This window comes from Coloeus monedula (genome assembly GCF_965178545.1).
Source record: "Coloeus monedula genome assembly, chromosome: 15".
NCBI classification, from domain to species: Eukaryota; Metazoa; Chordata; class Aves; order Passeriformes; family Corvidae; genus Coloeus; species Coloeus monedula.
Window position 1 is genome coordinate 9,784,100 of NC_138795.1, and position 22,632 is coordinate 9,806,731.

A 22,632-nucleotide genomic window follows, 5' to 3' on the forward strand; every position below is an offset into this window, starting at 1 on the left:
AACGCCGCCCTCCGTTATAATTATTTCTGTAATATTGTAATTTATGTGGCATGAAGGAGCAATATTCTTCTGCTAAATGAATTCTCAGCTACTCCTTGTCGTGATGTGAGCCAACTCACTGCGAGGGGAGGAAAAAAATAGCTGGAGAGCCACCTTTCACAAAATAGAGACCTATTTCTGACTGAACTATACTCCACTAATATCAATTTACGGAAACAATAAATCCTTTCCCCCTGTGGAGAATACCTGGAGATAGAAACAGCTCATGAACAAACAGCTATAAGGACTGCAGGCTGTGCCATTCGCTGATTCACAGACTATAAACCTGGGAGTCTACTTTTCAGGAAAAAAAAAATATATACAAAAACAAGCAAAATCACTGCTTTTAAAAATAATAGTAAGAAAAAGAAAGCACTTGTGAGATGATGTAGGCTTGTCTCTGACTATCTTTCAAAACCTTAGAGTGAAAGAATGACAGGTCCCTGATGGGATGGGGTGTTCACACATGGCACACAGACCACAGACTTCAGAGATCTCCCTCCAGCTCACTGTCCCTCCAGCTTGCCCCAGGCAAGGCACTTCAAACATGCCTGCTTTGGCATTTGTGGGGACACCAGCCACCCTGCCCCGGGCTGAGTGCCCCCCTGGGCACCCCAGGTCCTGTCCCAAGCATCCTTCTGGGACATCAGAGGATGACAGCCAACCACCTGAACACCACACCAGACCACCTGGGACTCCCACAGCTACTTCCAGCCCACCACCTGTAGACACACAGCCCTTGGAAGATGAAGCAATTGTACATTAATCTTTTATCAATGTTATTTATAAACAGACCCTGCATGTAAAGTGTGACCAACACACAAACAGTGAACTGAGCATCCACAGTGAAACTTACAGACATTTTGTTGCAAACACAGCCTGCTAATGCACTTAAAAGATTTACAGGAACCAATTATCACCCTTTCTGCCACCCACTGACATCAATTATTGCTCAAATTTAAGATGATGACAAAATGTTTCACAAGCCACTTTATAAGCTGCTGCCTCTCTGCAGCGATGCTTGGCTCTGACAGGGCTGTCCTAGAACACTCCTGATGAAAGCCTCCTCACCCCATCAGCAGCAAAGCTGGAGTACTGCTGGAAACTACCGCAATTACTGCCAGGAATTTATGGAAACAGCAAAACAGCAACTTGATGTAAAAACTGATTGTACTGAAAATGTGGAGGCAAAATGTCTGAAGAGTCTCCCACTGATCTCCAACCCTGATAATCTATACATTACTACATCACGTGCAAACAATTAATACATTCACTTACACGTGGTATCGATTTTCTGTATCTCTAAGGGGCTAAATAAGCTCAGCTCCAGAGGCTTGTGGTGTTTTATAGAGGGGAATAGCTTCAAACTGACAGAGGGCAGGGTGAGATTGGATATTAGGGAGAAATTCTTCCCTGTGACGGTGGGGAGGCCCTGGCACAGGTTGCCCAGAAAAGCTGTGGGTGCCCCATCCCCAGAAGTGTTCAAGGCCAGGTTGGATGGGGCTTGGAGCAACCTGGGATAGTGGAAGGCGTCCCGGCCCAAGGCAGGGGACTTGGAACGGGATGAGCTTAAGGTTCCTTCCAAACCAACCCATTCTATGATTCTGTACTGGGGTGGTCCTGCACAGTGGGACATAGACACACGTTGGTGGGCGGCAGCTGCTTGGAGACAGGCTCTGCCTAGGGAGTGCCAACTTGCTGCCTCAGGGTGAAAAAGGGACTCCCAGAATCCCAAAAGGATGCAGTGGGATGGGAGCAGCCTCAAAGTGTGACACCCAGGACCGCCAGGGAGGGAAGCAGCCACTCTCTGAGGAGCAGGACTGACAGCAGCCTCTGCTCCACTGAGCACATCTTCCCCGGGGTACTCCACCGACTCCAGCTTATTTCACATCTATTTGACCAATCTCACCTCCGCTGAGGGAGGTATCATCTCATTAGTACACAGACATATCTCAAGTATGCAGCGATGAATTCCCCCTGGAGCTTCAAAAGCAATCCATGTGACCTTTGCATGTTCCTGCCATAAAATACCAGGAACACCTCCAGCTCCCAAGATAGAAGCCGTGGTGGGCATATGTGAGCAGAATACACCATATGGATTAAGTCAAGGGAATACTTAGAAACTTCGACTCTGCCTTCAGCAAAATTGATTCTGACAACAATTTTAGCAATTTCTTGAGGATTTTCCGTGTGTTTATGAAGTGCTGATCACTGCAAAAGGATCTTTCAGCCTTGGTCTTTGAAGTCTCTCTAGCTCCACTCTTACAATACCTTTGGATTTACTGAAGATCACAAAATACAACATAAAATGTTAATATAAAAACGAAGACTTACGGCATGGCTCCTGTCTAAAAGGAAAGGCCTGTACTGCCTGGAGTGGCACGGACATTAAGCTGGCTCAGGGCTTCATTTAGCCTTCTTCAGATCCACTTTTTTTACTATCTCATATTTCAGCAGCAACAAATAAAACACTTAGGCATGCCTAAATACTGACTTCATCTCTAGCACGCAAAGGTTCTTTAAACAGCACATTTCCATCGAGTACAGCAACAGCTACTGAGGCATCTTACTGGGGGGTTTAAAACTATTTAAAGCTGTTTTATGTTTAAAACTTTTGCTTTTCATGTAAAACCTTTGCTTTCCACAGCAATTCCACTTAATTGGGAGAGGAGTCAGCAGGCAGAATGCAGAGAGCTGGAGCTATCTGGAGGTTTATCTGATCTTGGTGATAAAATTCCATCCCTGGGGTGACCTAAAAAGGACTGGAAAAGGCATGTGCTATGTGCTACATGGATCCACGAAAGGCGAGCTGGATGATCTCATAGGTGTTTTCCAGCTCTCCTCCCGCACATCCTCAGGAGCCAGTCAGAGATCAGGATACTTCTTTGCCATTAAATATTTTGGGAATGACATATTGTGCCCCTGGACAGCCCAGTGACAACAGTTCAGCCAAACACCCATGAGGAATTTAAACTTCTGCCTATCTTTTAAATTAATGCTCAGAGATAACTCCTGTCTCCTCTGAATGGGAGGAGAGGCTGCAGTTCTCTAGTTAAGTCATGTTAATGATCTTGGAGATTAGCAAAGCGGGTTTGGAAATCTCAGCAAGTCATTAATGGTGTCATTAATGTCAAGGGCTTCCGGGAGAAAGCACTATTTATGGACTGCCTTTGCACCAACCCAGGCAGCCACAATCCTCTTCTGCCTTGGGTGGTGAAGAGCACCCAAATCCCACCCTGGCTTTTCCCATCTGGGAAGCAGAGGGAGCAAAGTCCCTGCTCTGGCACAGCCTAGGAGCCGAGCAGCAACAGACTCACTGTAACAGCTTTCCTCTATGAGCACCCAAACCCCATCACTTCCACAGGCAGGAAAATACATCCCCTCAAAGCAGCCTGATGACGTTCAGCCTCTATGGTGGGCACAGCTGCCATGGGTGATGTGACCATGGTCCTGCAGCCAGGAGCACCAGCTCCCATCCTGCTTCCCACCTGCCAAACCCCCAGCTCCCCACAGTGCCAGGGACGTGTTATTAATCAGTGCCACATCTTTTCCTTTCCAAGTCACTGGAAAAAATGTACTAGCCCTTGCACTGCTACAGAAGTTGGGAGGACTGAGGGAGGGGGCAAGGTACCAGAATCCATTGGGCTGAAGCTTCACATGCCAAACACTGGTTTTGAGAGCTACTCTCCCCCCAACATATTTAAGGCTCAGCCAGTAATGACAGTGTTCCCTCAGCAACAGGAATGGGCTGGAGAAGCAGGTGATGGGCAGTGACGTTCTCTGCATGACCGCTGCTGAGATCCCCTTCGTCCTTATCACCATCTAGAGTTGGTGAAGGCAGGAAGGCTCAAAGGGCTTCCTCAGATTCTATGGTTTCATCCAGCCCAGCCCTGGACAAACACCTCCTAAGGACAGTCCTTGGAAAAGGTGACTGGCTGATAAATGACGAGATGGAGTCACAAAAATGCAGCCTGCTCAGAATGGCCGAGGGTCAGCAGCAAAGCACTGCCTGTGTCCTGACTTGCGATGCATTGGGATGCTGAGGTGCCAGCCCACCCACATGCCTGCACAGAGCAGGGGTATGGCTGGGATGAAGCTCAAGCTCGCCTCCTAAACTCTACTCATTCCCAAGGCAGTGCTGCTGGAGAAGCCGCCTCTTTCCCCCAGCACTCGTGGGTTTGGCACATGCCAGCCCCAAGGTGACATGGGGACAACCAGCAGCCATCTGGCCTGGGGCAGGGACCTTCCAGTTATCTCAATCTTCCATCACCACGGGAGCTCCACATCTGGACACTGCATTTGAAACCTAATACTTTGAAGAAATAATAAAGCAGGGCAAATTTAACCCAGCTGAGCTGGAGAAGCCAAATCTCTGCCCACTTAATTTCTAGAGAGTTATGAAATACACACAAGGGGAAGCAGAAATAGAGACAACCCTTCTCTGGAGCCCAGACACACTTCTGATGGCCATGCAGCTGTGAAGATGGCAAGGGAAATATAGTAGGGGATACAGTGAAGGCACAGTGAGGTCAGAATGATGCCCAGGGTGGTAGAAGCTGAGTTCCTGATGCAGCAACAGCAGCTGTGCAGGGTTAGGAAGGGTGGATCCTCTGCAAGGTACATGAGCAGGACTGAGGCACTTGGCTCTATCCAGCAGCACCCTCTGCTCTGCCCAAGGACTTCACGGTAGCTGCCAGTGCCTCAAAAGCTGGGTGTGCTAATGACAGAGCTGAGGCTGCTACTATAGGAGCAGCTAATGAGGGCAAAACTGACTTGTGATTTCTCTATGATGCTACAGGCTCAAGAACATTGAGATTATGGGAAATCCAATACACAGGATACCTATACCAGATAACCACACAAACTGTGAAAGCAGCCTCTACAACTTTCTCAAGATCATGGTAACAAACTTTCATTGTAAATCATGAGTACACCAGAAGGCCAGATCTTCCAAAACCAATGTCATGCCCAACTTCTGAGCTCACTTATGCTCCATGCAAGCTCACTGAACTGCATCTTTCTGCCCTCACCCTGAATCCTGTTGCAGCCCTCAGCCAGCTGCCTGTGAGAGCCAGCACAACCTTCCTGCTCCACAGTGCACGATCCCATCTGCTCAAGCACTTGGTAAAATTCTTTTTCCCATCCTTGAAAGACCTTTGCCACCAGGAGTAACTCTTCACGTAACCATGCCTGAGCCTTCACTGACCTCACAAGGTGAATGTTTTGTTGAGGTGTTACTCTTACCTGCAGAGCAGTAGACACAGCACAGCCACCCTTCCCCAACAAGGACTGGAAAATCCCTCCACAGTCTGGCAGGACTACACACCCATGGGTCTGTGCCAACAAATCTGCCCACCAGACCATGCTAAGCACTAGTGCCAATGGTCAAATTCCAAGCTCAGGTACTTCGACTCAACCAAAATCCACTAAAGGATTTGAAGAATGTGCAGTGATATAACAGCAGTGATGCAGGCAATGTTATGCTGTGATATCTAGAGATGCCTGGGACAGGAAACAATCAGGACCAGCATTTCCGACATTTCTTCTTCAAGGCCTTTAGTTCCACATGCTTACCCAAAAAGCCTGAATGCCCAATGTGGGACACCCAGGCCAGTAAAAAACAGCAAAGCAATACTCACCCATCTCCTTGAGCTCCATGTTAACAAGTTCCAACCAGCAGGCATCGAGCTCGTCCAGGTCATAGCGGCTCATTCCTTGCAAGTAAGTCCTTGTAGCTTCTGAAATCTCAGAGCCAGGCAGGCTGCTCGGTGAAACCTGTGAAAGTGAGTTCTCCAGCTGGGGGATGATCCTGGAAGAAAAGAAGGGGAGGTTGAGGAAGGGCTACAACTCACAAAAACATTCTGTTTCTTGCCATGGAGGGTGAGACCACACCAGGTACCTGACTCTGTGAAGGAAAGCAAAACCACAGCACCCGAAGTCAGCCCATGGGCCGGCTCTGACAGACGGCCCCAGCACAGCAACTACAGCAAGAGTGTTCCCATTCATCTACAGAAAATAACTCTCTACATGAGAAAAATGAGGTGCAATGGTGATGATGATCCAAGTACCAACAGCAAGCCCCCCAGCCATTAACTCCCCCATGAACACCTCCAGTGTGCTGTACCACTGCAGTGCCACATCCACACCGTGCTGGGCAGCACTTTGGCACACTTGGCACTGGAGAACATCCCATGGTGGCCTGTGAGATTTGTTCTGAGTGCTCTCCAATCACAACCACAGGGATGGGGAGAGGAGCTGCCTCATCTGCTGCAAACTCCCTGCACAGAGAGAGACCAGGCGCTGGCTGTCAGCTCTTCTGCCTTTCCTCGGCAACTCTGCAGCAGTATGCATGATACTTGCCATGCACATGTCAACAGTGTCATGCCTAATGACATGCAAGCAGAGGACAAGCTGGAAATGAGAAGCGGCCTGTGGTGCCAGCTGACAGATCTCGGCGAAGTTGGGGATTGGAGCTTGCTGCAGTATTTGCACAGCTCACATTTCCTCCCCTGAAATCCACCTCCTGGCACAGATACAACGCCAGAAAGATGCTGCAAAGAAACAGCAACCAAACATCAACTTGCTGCAGCATGTCAGCCCCTTCCAAACAGCTTCTCCCCATGCAAAGCTGGAGGACCCAGCCCTGCTCTTGCACCAGTGCCAGCTGGGAATGCTGCTGATCCCTGGAAGACCTTTATCTGCCTTTTGTCCCGCTATGTAAGCTCACGTCAGAGCATCAAGTGCCTTGTGCTCTGTGATGTGTCTGGGGCAAAGCCAGGGCATCCATCATATAACCAGATGAACTGTGGTACCAGATGGTCCAAGGTCTGTATGTGCCAAGGTGAGACACTTGGGCCCAGCTGTCCTTGGGAATGGGACCCTACCTGCCTTGCCCAAGGTCAGGAAGGAAATCTGTGGCAGGGCAGGAAAATGAACCTGGAGTTTCTACAGACACAGACATGTAGTTTAATTGCTGTTTTCTGTGGTCACAAACACCAGAAGTATTTCCAGAGATGCCAGCAGGAGAAGCAATGATTTATGGCTCAGAGAGGGAAACATCAAGAAATGGGTTCTTATCATCTCTTTTGCTTTACTTTCCCCCCCAGTAAACTGAAAATAAAGATGTGACCCAATGTCCTGAGTACATCTCCAAATTTAAGTTCAAGAACTAAACAGAGCCACATGGATGGACAGCTCTTAGTCCCCACATTTTAAAACAATCTCACTGTAATCTAGGACAAGACTTGGGGATTCACTGACACTTCTATTTAATGCAGACAGCAGTAATAACACTGAAACTAGGCATGCTCCAGCCACAGCTTCAGGATTGGCATTGAAGGAGCTCCCAAACCCCTAAAACCAGAGAATCACAGAATGGATGGGGTTGGAGGGAACCTTAAAGATTATCCAGTTCCAACCCTCCCTGCCGTGGGCAGGGACAACTTCCACTATCCCAGGTTGCTCCAAGCCCCATCCAGCTTGGCTTTGGACACTTCCAGAGATGGAGCAGTCACAGCTTCTCCGGGCAACCTGTGCCAGGGCCTTACCACCCTCACAGGGAAGAATTTCTTCCTAATCTCTAATCTAAATTTGCCCTCTGTCAGTTCAAAGCTATTCCCCCCTGTCTAGTCACAACATATCCATCTAAAAAGTCCCTTTCCAGCCTTTCTTGTAGCCCCTTTAGCCTCTGGAAGATGCTAATAACAAAAAAATAAAGCAGGAGCTGCTGGTGCAACACGCATTGGTTCACATCAGACTGAACCTCTCCTTCCCATGAGCCCAAGTCCAGGTCATCCCTGCACAGAAACAGGTGGGGGAGCAGCCAGGCTGGGCACCACCTTGCTACAGGAGAAACCTCAAAGCTGTTGAGAAAAAAACAGTCCTCCACCTGCAATGAACATTTCTGTTGGGAAGAGCTGCCTGAGCAGGCACGAGGTCAGGGCCCTAAGCCTTCATTAAGCCGAGTTACACAAGCTGCTCACACAACAGCCCCTGCAACAGGTGATGCTCTGACACCGAGCCAGCCACGGATGCTCGGGATGGCAGGAGGAAAGAGCTGCTATTTTTACCCTGACATAAAACTGCAAAGATTAATGCTCTGTGTACATATCAAAGGAGTATCCTGAACAGGTCATTTACTGTATTGACAGCACTGAAATGCACTCGGTGTGATAAGGATGCTGACGTGACTGGAGCAATCCCTTGGGGTTATCTCACACAGCGCATACTGCCTGCCATGAGCCGTGTGTGGGACACAGCACCTGCCTGAGCCTGGGCACGTCCACTCCCACCTGGGCACGCAGCCTCTACCTCCTGTCTGCAGATATCTCACAGAGAAGTTTTGCTGAACCTGATGATCAGAGACAGGAGACAAGTGACTCTCCCCTAGAGTCATGCACCCACCTCCCCAACGCTCCCAACCCCCCCAAAACCTGGATGCATGTTTAGACTCTCAGGCTTTGCACAGTCCCTGGTGATGCAGAGATCACAGGGAGCTCAGGGGCTCACTGATGATAACAGCACCACCAGCAATGTCCAGCTTTTTGTGACACTGTAATTAAATGCAGTTTGCTTTGGTTTAATGGGAACTGGCACTTACAGAGTGACATTTTGCTTCTCATCACGTCACTGATGATGAGGATCAAGGTAATGAAGATACAAACATCTAACAAGCTCACCAGCACTCTGTTAAAAGGTTTGAAACGTGCCAGTGCAGCAATGGCAGGTGCCTCTCCCTGTCTGGGAACACAGGGATCAGGGAGGGATGATCAGGTGCTGCAGCACTCAGCAGATGCTTTCCTACAAGGAGTAAGTATTAATATGAAAACTATCTTCTTAAGAGGACCACTAAATTTTACTTTTGAAGTTTCTTCCCCATGACTCCATGCTGATCTGGCAGCATGGGCTGGGATCCCCTGGAGTTAATTCAGGCTTGGGGATGCAGGGACATGTTCATGCCATATTGTCACCATTTCAAATATCAGCAAACTGAGAAGGTCAGAAATTAAGAAACTGAAATAGCTGCTAAATTATTTTTTATACAATGAGCAGCTTGTATAACCCTATGAAGACCTGCTGGAAGCCTGGTCCAGACCAACTCCCTGACTCATCTGCAGCACTCAGTTAAATACAAGAGTTTTATGGTTTGCAAACAATTCAGCAAACCCTGAGAGGCTATGCCTGTTCCCATGAACATTCCTCCCACCCCGAGGGGAGCTGGAGGCTGCCAGATGCTGAGGCTCACATGGGGCATCCCAAGCCTCTGGGAAGACCAAGCAGGATGCAATGCTCAGAGGTGCACAGCCTCCCACTGATTCCTGGATTTGCTTCGGTGGATAAAATCCCATTCCTAAAAAGCAGCCCACTCCTTCCTGACACATGCTAAAGCACCTGCAAAGGGCTTTTTGGTGTTGAGATATAAAGATCAATGACTGCAGTGACACTGCCTTGGGCTAGGTGGAACACTGGAAGGAGAGATCCTACAGTTTAATACAAGAGGGCAATCATTTGGGAAAGACCATGCCCTGCCTCACAGCAACACAGAAAACAGACCCAGCCAGGCACCCTTCCTCATCTCCAATAGCTTCAAGAAACTGGAGCCCAAAAAGCTGCAAGCTTTGTGCTGTCAAAACACTGCAGCAGAGACATAGCAAGAAAAAGGGAACAAAGCACAGAGGCTGCCCTCACCAGTGTCTGTCCATCTCCTGCTGAGCACCAAGAGCTGGGGATGTCATCAGGGCTCCCCTTTTGTGCAGGGACAAGACTTAATCCATTTGGAAACCATGTTTCCAAATAGCTGCTTGGTGGACAAAGAAACACTCAGGCTGGGTGATGAGGAGTCTGCGCGTGTGCCACCAACCCACCCAAATTCCCTGCACCATCATGGCAAAGAATCACAGAGGCAAAGCCTCCACCAAGAGCCAAACCATTCACAGAAGCTCAATTACACTGGAGGAGCATTTACTCCTTTATTTATCCAGCCAGCCAGAGACACAGCATTTTAAAAAAATCCTGTATCAATCAAAGGCTCATTTAAACGAAGGGTTGAAAATTGGGATCAGCCTGAAAAGCACAACAAACCTGAGGCCATTAGTCTGAAAGTGGGTCTCAAGGGCACTTGAGGAAAAGGAGTAAGTGGACCCCAATACTCTTGAGGATCACATCTATCCCTGGAGAAGATTACACTGTAATAAAATATATTCAGCAAATTCCCATGGTTAATCATCTCTGTAAACTGAATGCTTCACTTGGCTGAAGGGAGAAGGCATTTTTTTCTATATGCTCCCTTTTAATACATCAGATAGAAATAATTAATCCTGCATAGTGTTTCTCATCTAAAAATACCTAATTTTATTACAGCGAAGGCTTTAGTCAGTCATCTTTTCTTTACCTCCATTCCAGTCTAGATTAGTCTTGTCCAATGTCCATAAATAAATCAGCTTAGGAAAGATAGCTCTGCCAGCAACCTTCAGTGGATGCTGATACTGTTCCTACTGTCAGCTCTGCTTATGGGGGAATTTTCCTGTAGCACATGACAGCTTCAAAAGGGCAATTTAAAGGGATGGTTTTCACCTTCTGTTTACTAAAATAGTATCTAGTAGGCCACTTGGACTGGATACCCCATCTTCTTACGAACTTAGGCTAACAGATTTTATAGAGGCTATTGCCTCTCAACAGCAGAGCAGAATTTAAGACGTTAGAAGAAGAGCCTGGGGATGTAAGGAAGAAGGATGGGGTTGGAGATGGTGGTGGACGGTCACAATAGAGCCACAACCCACACACAAGGGTTTATGACCCTCAGCATACCCACACCCAGATTTACTGACCATGTTACTCCTACTTCTTGAATTTTATGGCTTCTAGTGAAGGCTATAAAACCATGAGCCAAAAACTATACTCCCAAAGCTGGGTTCAAAGAAGAAAGGGAACGCCAAGAAGATATTAAATAGTTACGTTTTAAATTAACTGGCCTGATGTTCAGACCTGCATGCAAGCTGGCTGGACCGGCTGGATGAGCCTAAAAGCATCTTTAGGACCCAGGTCTTGGTGCTAACAGGTACCTGTGCACTTCACCCCTCCCCCCTTGGCTGAAGATACTCCAGGTAACATCTGGAGCACCCTGGTCACCAGCACAGAGAGCTCAGGGCCCTAGGGGCACCCTGCTGTCTCCCCTGGCATAAGCCACCTGACAACAGAGCCCCTGGACCCCACAGGAGGGAGCACAGGTACCCAGAATCTGCCACATCCTCCTGTGGATGGAGGAGAGAGAGGGCTGGAGGTAGCTGGTCCCAGGGAGGAGAGAGGTGACACAGTGTATATCAACAGGCCACTGTCACCAAACCCTTTTATTTTAAAACAAACAAGAACCTGAGCAGAATGAGATGGCACCGCTGGGACCACTTTGCGCAGAAAAGAAACGATTTGTAGTATTTCCTTATTGGCTGCTCGAGCCAAAAGCCCCTCAAGATCTGGCAACAGCCTCTGAAAATCCATGAAAATTCATTATACGTACATCAACAGAGCAGCCACAGGAAGGGAAACCTGTGGTGGCTGATGGCCCTGTCTGCCACCCATTTTGCACCATTTGTAGGTTATCATCATGGCAGGGGCTGTAACAGGCACATTCCTAGCAAAAAAAGTTGATGGACAGAACTTCACATCAACCCTTCCCGTGTACATCCGTGCTTGAGCAAACAGCCCGGTGCTACCGTGCAGTTTGTCCCCACTGCTGTTCATGGGCACAGAGGGTGGCTGGGCTGGCACTGCCCTTTGCTATAACCTCAACCTTCTTTTAAGTACTTGTCCCAAAAACCTACAGAGCCAGTTACACGCATGGTTCAGCCATGAAGCTCCACTCGGCTTTTGCTGCTGTTCTGAGAGAACAAAGCAGCTGAATTTGTCCCCAGGAGGATTCACCAAGCTCTGGTAACAGGAACAGCTGTGCTCAAAATGCACCCCCTGACTGCACAGACATCGGTGGCCAATGCTCAGGTCTGTGAAGGTCCCTTTGTGTTACCCAAGCAGCACTGAGGACGTTCAGGAAGGGGTTAATGCTGCTTGCAGCAGCGTCCTGCCCTCCGGGTACCAGCAGCCAGTGAGTGCAGCTCCAGGTGACGTAATGCCTGGGTGGCTGTGCAGGCTGCACTCCCCATCCCTGCACTCCCCATCCCTCCTGCGCTGGAGATGCGTCAGGGACCACAGGATGCCTGACCCCAGCATGTCTCAGGGACCCTGCTGTCCTCTGCCAGGCGGGGACCAGCCCAGGACAGCGCGGTGCAGCTACGCCCACCGTCCCTTTAGCTGCCGCCGTTGTCTTTCCCAGATGAAATCCGACACTCGGTGCTATCCAGTGAATATTAGAAATTTTCATTATCAGCTTTTAAAACATCCCCAGCCATCAGGAGCATCTGATCCGTGACCAGCACAGCACAGCTCCACAGGGCACAGCCTCAGCACAGCCTCGCCACCCGCAGCTGCTGGCACAGAGAATTCCTTTCGGCTCCGGGACCATTCAAGGGCTCACTCCTTGGGCTTGAAAAACCCCCTGTGACAATCCCATTTCTTTGCAGAACGTTAAGGACGGGGTAGGGTACATGGGGTAGCCCCTCCTGAGCTGCTGGCAAGTTTAGGATTTACATAGGCAGGTTCTGGAAGTTTTACAGAAATGCTCGTGAAGCTTCCAATTACAATTAACAGATGCAGTAAGAAAAATGCTTTCTTTTTTCCCTCCCCATCTGAAATCTCCTTCTGTAATAGCCTGTAACTATAGTGGGTCCTTCCAGGCCTCTGGAATAACATAATCCTCTAAGGAGAAAGTGATTCACTCTTCTTTGATGTGATAAAAAGAGGAAAACAAGTGAACAGGAGGCACTAAACAGCCATCTTGTGAAACCCAGACAGCTTTTCCAATTCCATTTCTGAGCTGTTTATCACCACATAAAAAGCCTGATACCCAGCAGACTAGAGAAAGACCAGTGTTGATGTCCCTGCCTTTCTGACGTTTATATTCCAGCCTAAATCTCACTGAGGTTTAGCTCAACAAATGAATTATTTAAGTTGCAACTCTCATTCAGTGCCCAGAGAACCATTCTGATGTAGATGGGAGTAGGGACCTGGTACAGAAGCATTCAGGTGCAGAGCAGTGTCTGCTTTCCCAAGGCAGAGGAGAGCACCATAGCACAGCTGGGTTCATCTCCACAACTTCTGTCAGAGGAAAACCACGGCTGCAGGGACACAGCAATGGCTGGGCAGTGGTTTGCTGGTGGGCTGGTTGGAACAACAAAACGCAGATGTTTTTCTGGTTGACTAGACAAAAGCAGCGTCTGGGCTGAGAGCAAAATACACACATAATTTCTGACGCTGTGCAAGGATCTTCTCCATATTCCCTTCCCCCTTTTCTCTCAGTGCCATTCAGCTCTAACAGTGTTGAAAGCAGCAGGAGGGGACTGTGCCCTGCTGCTGGGAGGGGACACATCCTATGCTGCTCTTCTGGCTCTGAGACCCAGCAAAACCCAGCAGCCTGCAGTTCCAGGGCAGCTGCAGAGGATGTTCACACAGCACCTTCTCCCCCGCAGGCAAGCAGGGCAGAGCCAGGCCCAGCACCCATGGGTGCTGCTCTCCCCTTTCTCCCAGAGCATCACTGACCTACCTGGTGGCCCTTCAAGGACCCATGTCACACAGCAACCTTCTCCAAACCCAGCCTGCAGGCTGCCAGTATTCTGCTCATTTCCATTTAAGCAATACATATCTTGGAATTGCTCCTAGAGAAGCCAGGGACACTTGAGTGTGTGTTTTCTGGATATAAAAAGACAAAAAGATGTTGCTTCTCTATGTAACTTAAGCCAAGCTACTAACATTAAAGCATCTGGAATTAATTATCCCAGCCAGATAATGTTTCCACAATTACTTCAGCAATGCAAACAGCTCCACTTGCCTTTGTATCCACCTACTAATGGAGACCAGAAACAGAAGACATGAGCAACGGTAGCAGCTCTGCACCTGCCATGGTCTGAGCATGAGCCATGGCAGATCAGGAACTGGACAAATCCCCCTGACACTGTTACTCACAGAGCTGAGTATGGGAAAGCTCAAAATACAGACACAGGCACAAGATGACAACTCCCATCCATCAGCACGGTGTCATCACGTGGGTCTCCTTAAAGAAACCCAGCCCAGTGAAAGCAAGGCTTTGAGGAATTTGAAAAGGCAGCATCCAGACTCTTTTAATGTGTTCTGGATCACTGAACTAATGCTGAACCCTGAAACACATGAGAACTGCTCTGACGCTGAGTCACTCGAAGCAGCACACAGCCCATCCCAGAAAACAAGGAGGCATCCACCTGCCTCTTCCACCATCCACGTGCAGCTACGCTTGTCTGGGTGCACTTCATGAAACCCCAGAATGGTTTGAATTGGAAAGCACCATTAAAGATCACCTAACCCAAGCCCCATACCATGAGCAGGGACACCTTCAACTAGATCAGATTTTCCAAATCTTCTTCAAGTACACTGAAAGAAACCACCTACCAGCTCTCCTCCACCTCCCCAGGGTCCTGGGAACATAGTGAAGCTCACTTTCCAGCAATACTTCACCTAAATTGAACAGGATTATCCACAGCAGCACCAAGAACTGAGCAGCTATTTCTGCTGCTGGGCTATCCCACTCCTCCCGTCACTCTGGAGAGCACTTAAAAGTAATAGTTCCTTGCATTGTTCAAAGGGGACCCAAGGTGCACTAAATCACTAAGAGGTGATTTCATTAGTGCTGCGGTTGCAAGCCCAGCAATCACAGCTGCTGGGGTTTGCCTGGCTACACACTAAATCCATGGTTCTGGATGGAGAGCAGAGGCAATGGAGTGAGATGTGGAGGCTCTCAAGGCTGTACCAAACCAGAGTCGGTCCCAAGAGCTGTAAACCTTGTTACAGAGCAGCAGGAAATCAAGCTCACTCATTCTATACATTTGCTGCTGAAGTACACTTGACTTTCTGTGTGCTTGATCCAGTATAAACCACAGGCATCCACCACTGGGAGGATTAGCAAACATTCAAAATAAAAGTCCAAGTGGCTCAGAATGAGGTAAGAACAGGCTGGATTAACACATTTCCCATAGCAAACTAATAAAGGTGAGGACTTGCTGAAAGCCCACACAAGAACTTGTCAAGCAGAGAGTAAACCAGAAATGATGACAAGTAACAGGCAGAGTAAATCACACATACTCCGTTGCAAAGCACTCACAGGCACTGGGCGTGAGCCAACAACCTCCTGCAGCACCAGTATCACCCTCTGCAGCACCAGTACCACCCTCTGCAGCATCAGTACCACCTTCTACATGGCCCAGACCCTCTGAACTGCTGCTGCCCTGGGTGTGATTCATCCCATCCTAAACCACCAGGTACCTGGAACACTGGCAGGACAGACCACCCTGTGTGCAGCCCATCCCTCCCCACTGCCTGCAGGGACAAGGGTTGCCTGAGCAGATCTGACTGGAAACCTCCCTTTCCTAGTGGCAGAGCTGGAGATGAAACTCACTGATGTTACATCACTAGGATTATTCTGCTGTCCTGGATCAGTGCCACTGCCCAGCCCATCCTCACCACAGCCAGTTGTCGCTGTGGGGGTCCCCAGGAATGGACAGGCAAGGAGCTTTCTTCTCCCCACACACGTCCCAGGGCTTGTGATCAAAACATTTAGGCCTAGGGCAGTTGGGATTTTCATTTCTTTTAATCAGAGCACAGTCTCAGAGGGAAGTGTACATGTATTTCTGGAGCATACCAGAACCCAGGCATATTTAAGGGCAGGCAGCCACGGAATGGGGATAACCAACCCAAGAAATAGCCCTTTGTAAAATCGCCAGCATGCCATCTGCAAGCTCCAAACTCACACATTTTTCATGATGAGCTGGAGGGAAGGGAAAAAAAAACAGGAAAAAAAAAAGGATTATGTTAAAAAAAAAAAGCTCTGCTCCAAAAGCTACTCAAACTGCTGCAGAATCTTGCCTGCCCCTTCTGCAGCAAAGCCCAAGGGAAGCTGCTGATGAGTCAACAGCCAGGCTGCGTCGCCGACCGAGGAAAGGAAGTCCAATCTCACCACTCAAGAACAAAGTGTGCTGGTTCATCGAGTACACACTGAGAACACAGCCTCAGGAAGCCCTCCCTGGGCTGGGAGCTGCAAGGATACAGCCTGGCTGCCAGCCAGCACTCCTGAGGGACGGGGAGAGGTGACGTCCACACATAGCTGGGACATCTGCTTCGTGCCACCCTGCTGCTGGCCACTGCTCCTCAGGCTACCATGCTCCACAATGCAGCAGAGACTGCTCGTGGAGGGATTTTCTCCCTTTGCTGGAATCGCTCCCTCGCAGCGCTGGGTGTTCTGGATGCAGCACCCAGCCCTGCGAGGAGGAGCTGAGGTGTCTGTTCACTGCCAGATGGGGGGCAGGGATGTGTCCCAGTCCTACACCCACTACTGGTGCACCAGTTCATTCTTCTCCCCACCTCAGTACACTCATCTCCAGCACTGCTTCCCACAAACCTGCTCCGCATGCCTCCTCTTCCACTGACACTGGTACCGCAAAACCACAACCTGCCAGCAACTACATACCCTTGTAAAGAGCTGCTGGAACTCCTGAAGATGTGGGGGCAACTCCTTATTGGAGTTCAGTAAAGAACAACACAGCTCAGAGGACATGAACACTGACCAGGCAGCCCCACACCATCATGATCCAGCCAGCCCTGCACCAGCTGGATGTGATCCCATGAGCACAGCAAGGAGCTGCCTGACCTGTGCACGTAGCCATTAGAGAAGGACAGAGGGGACTGAGGGAGGAGGACAGGACAGGGACACAGACACCGGCCAACGCAGCAGACGGCATTTGTGCTGGTGCCGCCGCCATCGCTGAGCTGGTACTCGCCGAGGTTGTGCCTTCCTGTTGCCACAGCACTTTCTGTTTTCTGTTAAAACAGGGCCACAGCGACGATGCAAGTATAGATCTGCAATGCCAAGAATATCTGGGAAGCCTGCCAGCAAGAAACAGTCTTCCTGCTCATCCTCCCGCTGTGTGCAAATTCACAGGAAACAGAATCTACAGCACATACTAATGTGGCTTAATGCGAGATCCAAGAGTCACCTCGAGATCCTGCCTGCATCCCTGTCAGCCTGGGGAAGGAGCCGCATGCCAAGAACATTAAATCATTAAATAAAGAAGGAAATAAAACCTGTACAGGTGCATTAAATCCCATGTAGGTGCCGCTGCTTTATGAAGTGATGCTCTGCTGTGCAAGCTCAACACGCTGCCAGCATCGCCACCAGTAGCAAGCCCAGGTCAGGCCCTGGCACATCCGCTGCTCAAAAATGGCTTCCAAGTCTCCTATGAGCACCCATATCAAATCAGCAAAGTCCACATCCTTTGGGGTTTACTGTGGTGTGACTCTGGGAATACAAAGCTCATATGAAACATCTCATTTACAACAGGAGAGGTACCCAAAGCCCTGATGCTTCCAAACTGCTGATAACTCCTACCCTTACTTTACCTTGTTTAATCCTTAAGCTGTGCTGAGATGAGCCACTTTGCATCCAACACCCAACTGCACCCCACACCAGACCGGGACCTTGTACCTGGCTCTACTCATGTTGGAAATCTCTGTGCCTCTGTTTATACAACTGTAAAATAACTGCAGACCTCACACAGGGGCTGTAAAGCTCAGCTCTGGTTCAAGAAAGCCAGTGGAGATCCTTTGACTACGGGCTCTAGCAGAGGTGGAATACACAGTACCACTGGGATGTAGTGTCACCACCACCCAAATCCCAGGTGGACGACCAGGCACATGGGCACGGGATGCCAGCCTGCCTGCTGGAGGGGAAAGTTGCCCTGACTACTCATTCCTGATAGCTCCCATCTGACTGAAAGTGGCTTTTATCACCACACAGGAGCCCTTCAAGCTCCAGGCAATTCTCAGGCATGTCACAATACAAAATAAAACTCTTTTGAGTAGCCATGAGCCAGAAGTGATCACGGAGAGGAAACAGCTGATCTCCTGTGCTGCCTCTGATGACCCTGGCTGCCAGCAGCATCCTCCTGGAACAACAAGCTAAGATATGCTGCACCTCTTCCCTCCCTGCTTTCCTCACAACTGCACTGCAATTTGTGCTAACCTAGAAAGGACCCTCGAGTTTAAGGTGGCTCTTAGCAGAGGCATTTTCAGACAGCTGCTTTCTGGGGAAAGCATTCCTTAAAATACAGCTCTTGCCTTCTGCCTCACCCCCAGCTTTTGACATTTTACAGCTCCAGTAAAACAAAATGTTTTAAAAATCTAATTTTCAGCTTTGGAGGCACAAAACCTAGAGGCAGGGCGCAGGCAGGGAGAGCCAGTTTCCAAGCAGCCAGGCAGGAGATGAAAAGAGCAGCAGCGGCTGCGCGCACGGCACCTTTCGGAGGGCAAGACCCACCTCTGGAGCAGGAAGCGACTCCCGCACACTCCACGGCACAACCCACTGGCTGCCAGTGGCTCAGCCCAGGAACCAACCCCTGGGCACCAGCATGATGGGCTTGGGATTATTCTGCAAGCTTGTGTGCTCACCAGCTCCCAGGGCTCCAGCATCTTCTCCCCAGCCCCCCCACCTCCCTCTAGGAATTTCACATGGAAGTGGCTGTCAGAAGTGACAACATCAGGACTGGATTAGCACAGGCACCCCTCCCTAAGGGCAGGATGCTCTGTTACACCTCTGAGATGGGGGAAAGCAGAGCACTGACAGTGAGGAAGAGCATCAGCTGCTGGGCTCCACATTTCCAGTCTACAAAAAACATCAATGCAGGGACTTTTTTCAGCAGATTAAAGGAATTTGGATTGTTCATATCCGACACAGAGAGGATGTTTGGTTTAGATGAATTTTTTTGCTTGAGATGGGAAAACTGAAAGTTTGGAAGCAAAGGAGGAAAGTAATGCAGAGGCCACAGGGCAGCAGCCACAGGGTGGGAGCAAAAGCAGCAGCTCAGGTAGGACCAGCAAGGTACCTGTTCCTGGGATGGATACTGGGGTGAATTATAGCAATTAAATGGGAAAGGTAAATGGAATTGTAAGGCCTTTTAAGGCTGTGCTCTGAAAGCAGATGAAATAGTCATCTCTTGCAAAAAAGCATCTGACATTCCTCCGAAACACGGCAAGATGCAAGAGGGAGTTGTCTAACCCTGGAGACAGCAAAATGACTGCAGTCTGCACTGTCCATGGCAGTCCAACACTGCCCTTTCCATCTCCCATGCTGCCCTCCCCACCTCCCATTCTCATATCAGTGGCCCAAGTGGGAAAACCTTGAGGGCAGGGATGCTTTGGGAGGAAGAGCTGCTTAGCAGAAGCACTACATCTCTGCTATGGCTTCTGGTGTGCATGTGGAGAGATGCTGTCCTGATTAAAAAAAATCTGGCAATGTCACTGCCTCTCCCCCTGGGATGTGCATTATGGCTACAAACCAGGTGCAACCATTAACACTGCTGTAAAATGAGCTCTTCATTCTATTCCCATCACACTGGGGAAGGCAAAATATCCCAAACAGGCATCTGTCTGAGGACAAAGCCCTTCAGGCCATGCTTGCTGTCCTGCCAGCAAAGAGAGATGGTTCATGCAGTTGAGACACAGTGCAAGACAGACAGAGCAACAGGAGAAGAAAGAAGAGGAAGCTGAAGCTGTGGGCAAGCAGCACAATCTCCAAGTAGCCCAGGAGCAGCCTGGGATGAGCAGGGCATGACACAAACTAGAGGAGCTGCAGAAATCCACCTGAGATTAGCTAGGAGTGATGGAGCCAGCAATGAGCATCTTTGAGAGGTCACAGAGAATGAGTCAGATTTCAGAATTACAGAATGGGTTGGGTTGAAAAGGACCTTAAAGGGGTCATCTAGTTCCAGCTCACTGCCATGGGCAGGGACACCTTTCACTAGACCAGGTTGCTCAAAGTCCTGTCCAGCATGGCCTTGGGCACTTCCAGAGATGCAGCCACAGCTTCTCTGGGCAACCTGTGCCAGCACCTCATCACCATCACAGGGAAGAAGTTCTGCCTAATATCTGTTGCTTTAAAAATAAAACAAACTCTTCGTAGAGCAAGTCTTGAACTCAAAACAATGTTGAGGTACTGAAGAAAGAGCTGGAACTATTTCAGGAGGCAATTCATCAAGGATTGTGGCGAAGTGCCAATTTTGAGAGTAATCAAACAAGCAAAATAATCCCAAGAATTAGAAATTCTTCAAAGGATAACCTGACACTGGAAGTGAAACTTCACACTCAAGGTGAGTGGGCAGCACCTCCAGAAGCCAAGGGCGCACCATTGTGGTGACGGGGGTGTCAGACCAGGACAGACTGGGATGGGGACCTGGGAGGAATGACCTGTGCCAGGCGTCGCTCTAAGAATACCCATGTAGGAAAACATGCAGCAGAGCTGCTCCAGGACCCCCAAATCCAAGGGCCTGGAGACAAGCAGAGAGCCATTATCTGCAGCCTGTCCTGCACCCCAGAAGCCCCTGACTGTGAGGTCTGGGATGCCAAATCCCACTGCTGGGAAGCAGCACTCCCGGCTCTACATGGGCACTGCCAGCCCAGGCAGTGCCAAGCTACCACTTTTCTTCTGGAAATAGCCCCAGCACGAGCCCTCAGCTGGGAAGCAGAGCACTGGTGAGGCCAGACTGTGGTTAGCTATCAAAGACAACTAAAAAAAGATATTTCACACACCGGCTTTTTTTTTCCCTTCTCTTTTTTTTTGGTTGCATTTTTTTTTTCCAAGGATTAAATCAACTCAACAGCCCCCTTTACAACTTCCCTTTTGATGTGTTCAGACTCATTAAAGTTTCATTTCTTTCTCTGTTTTCCCCAGGGGAGGAAGGGGAGCGTACACAAAAGTTTATTTCAGAAGCGGGGTAGGCAGCTGCAGCAGGAGCAGCTGCTGTTGCTGTGGGACAAGTGGAGCCTCCACCAGCCTCTGCTCTGTGTCCAAATCCCTTGGCAAAACACATCCCCCTGCAGCCACCCTGTTCCCATGAGCAGCCCTGGCATCACCCTGGCACGATGCTTCATGAGTGTTTCTGCAGGATGCACACACGGTGTCACACATCACGAAGGGAAACACGAGAGATGCAAAGCTCCTGCAAACCCTGTGGGGAGTTTTGGGTCTGATCCTGCAAGTTTTCAGATCTGACCCTGCAAGTTCTGGGGTCCCTTCCCAGCCTGTTCAGTTCCCCCCACTGGCAGCACCAGCCTTTCCCCCACAGCTTTGGCCACTGCCCTGGGATAATCCCCCACACACATCAAGGGAGTAGCAGCTCCCCCATGTTTCCTTCTTGCCTGAGCAGCTGTTTAAGTGTCTATTTTAAAACTCAAGTTCCCTATTTTAAAATAGCTAATGAGCCCCCGATCTCTGCTGACAGACGTCGTCTCTACAAGGTCTGGGAGATGCTTCTCTGTTTGCTGGGCTCCTTTTCCCAAGCCTTGAATCTCAGCATGCCCAGCACGTCTCCAATCCACACAAACACGGTAAAGAGGGAAGTTTTTAATTTAAGGGCCAACTCCTGCTTCCCTGCCACGAAATACCAGCAGTACAACCACGTACTCCTAGACAGAGATGCATCAAGAAGCCAGGCAGAGGCTGGCATTCTGCACAGTTTTCTGTTGCTATTTTTTTATCGTCCCTTCCATTTTATCAGATCTTTTTTAAAATTTCCTGACCAAGAGCAAACAAGGAGCTGTCCCAGCTGGCCACTGCCCAAAAAAAGCCACACACACAAGAGGGACTTTTCAGGATGCGGTGGGAGGTCCCCGTGCATCCCTCTGCAAGCCCAGGATCCCAAGCGCCACCTTTATGTGCTCTCTGTACACTCCACCAAGGCAGAGGGAACCCCACACAGAGGACCAGGTAGAGGGGGCCCCGTGGACAGAACCAGATGGAGGGGACCCTGCCCACTTACCTGACCACAGGCTCTGGGATGGCTTCAGCACTTGCTGGCACTTGGACGCCCTTCTCCCACTCCTGTCTCCAAGGATCAGCCAGAACGTAGTACTCGTCAGGGCTCAGCTGGAAGGAGTCAGGGATCTTCATGGCTGTTATCAGATCCGTCCGAAAAACCTGCACCAGAAAAAACCCCATCCTGAGTGCAGAGGTCTAGCAGAGGCTGGGGGTGCACGTGCCCGGGAAGGGCGTCCTGGGGAAACTGCCCCCGAGGGACAGCACAGTGGGTGTCTGCATCACCAATGGTGTGGCTTCAGGGTGTCACTTTAGGTCCCTTCAGGGTGAGCTTTGGGCAGGGGAACATGGCAACAGGCAGGGACTCCCCTCCAGCCAGGCAGCGCCAAGAGCCCAAGCCCTGCAGCTGCAACCCCTCCAAGGTCCCCCATACTGGGCAGTCAGGAAATCCAGCCACTGGGTGTGAGCTTGGACAAGATGCAGACTGAAAATTAGTATTAAACTAAAGAAACAGGCTGCTTTATCTTAGGGGACTGATGGCTTCAGTGCAGCCACACGAATCCACTCCAAATGCTAAGGGACGTACGGCAAGTGAGCTTCTCCACATGTGGCCTTCACAGGGAAAATTATGTTCTTGACATGAATGAAGATGTGGGAAA

The 22,632-nt window shown here is 49.6% G+C and overlaps 1 protein-coding gene across 4 annotated transcripts in view; it reads right to left on the reverse strand.

The window, feature by feature from the left end:
* Positions 1-22,632, reverse strand: part of JADE2 (jade family PHD finger 2) — a 72,556-nt gene that overhangs the window by 29,826 nt on the left and 20,098 nt on the right. For all 4 annotated transcript variants that reach the window (XM_082291640.1, XM_082291641.1, XM_082291639.1 and 1 more), the window contains 2 exons: positions 21,978-22,135; positions 5,679-5,848 (listed from right to left, as the gene is read on the reverse strand). In XM_082291640.1, the coding sequence (XP_082147766.1) occupies positions 5,679-5,848; positions 21,978-22,135 (328 nt within the window). The remainder of the gene's footprint in view (positions 1-5,678; positions 5,849-21,977; positions 22,136-22,632) is intronic.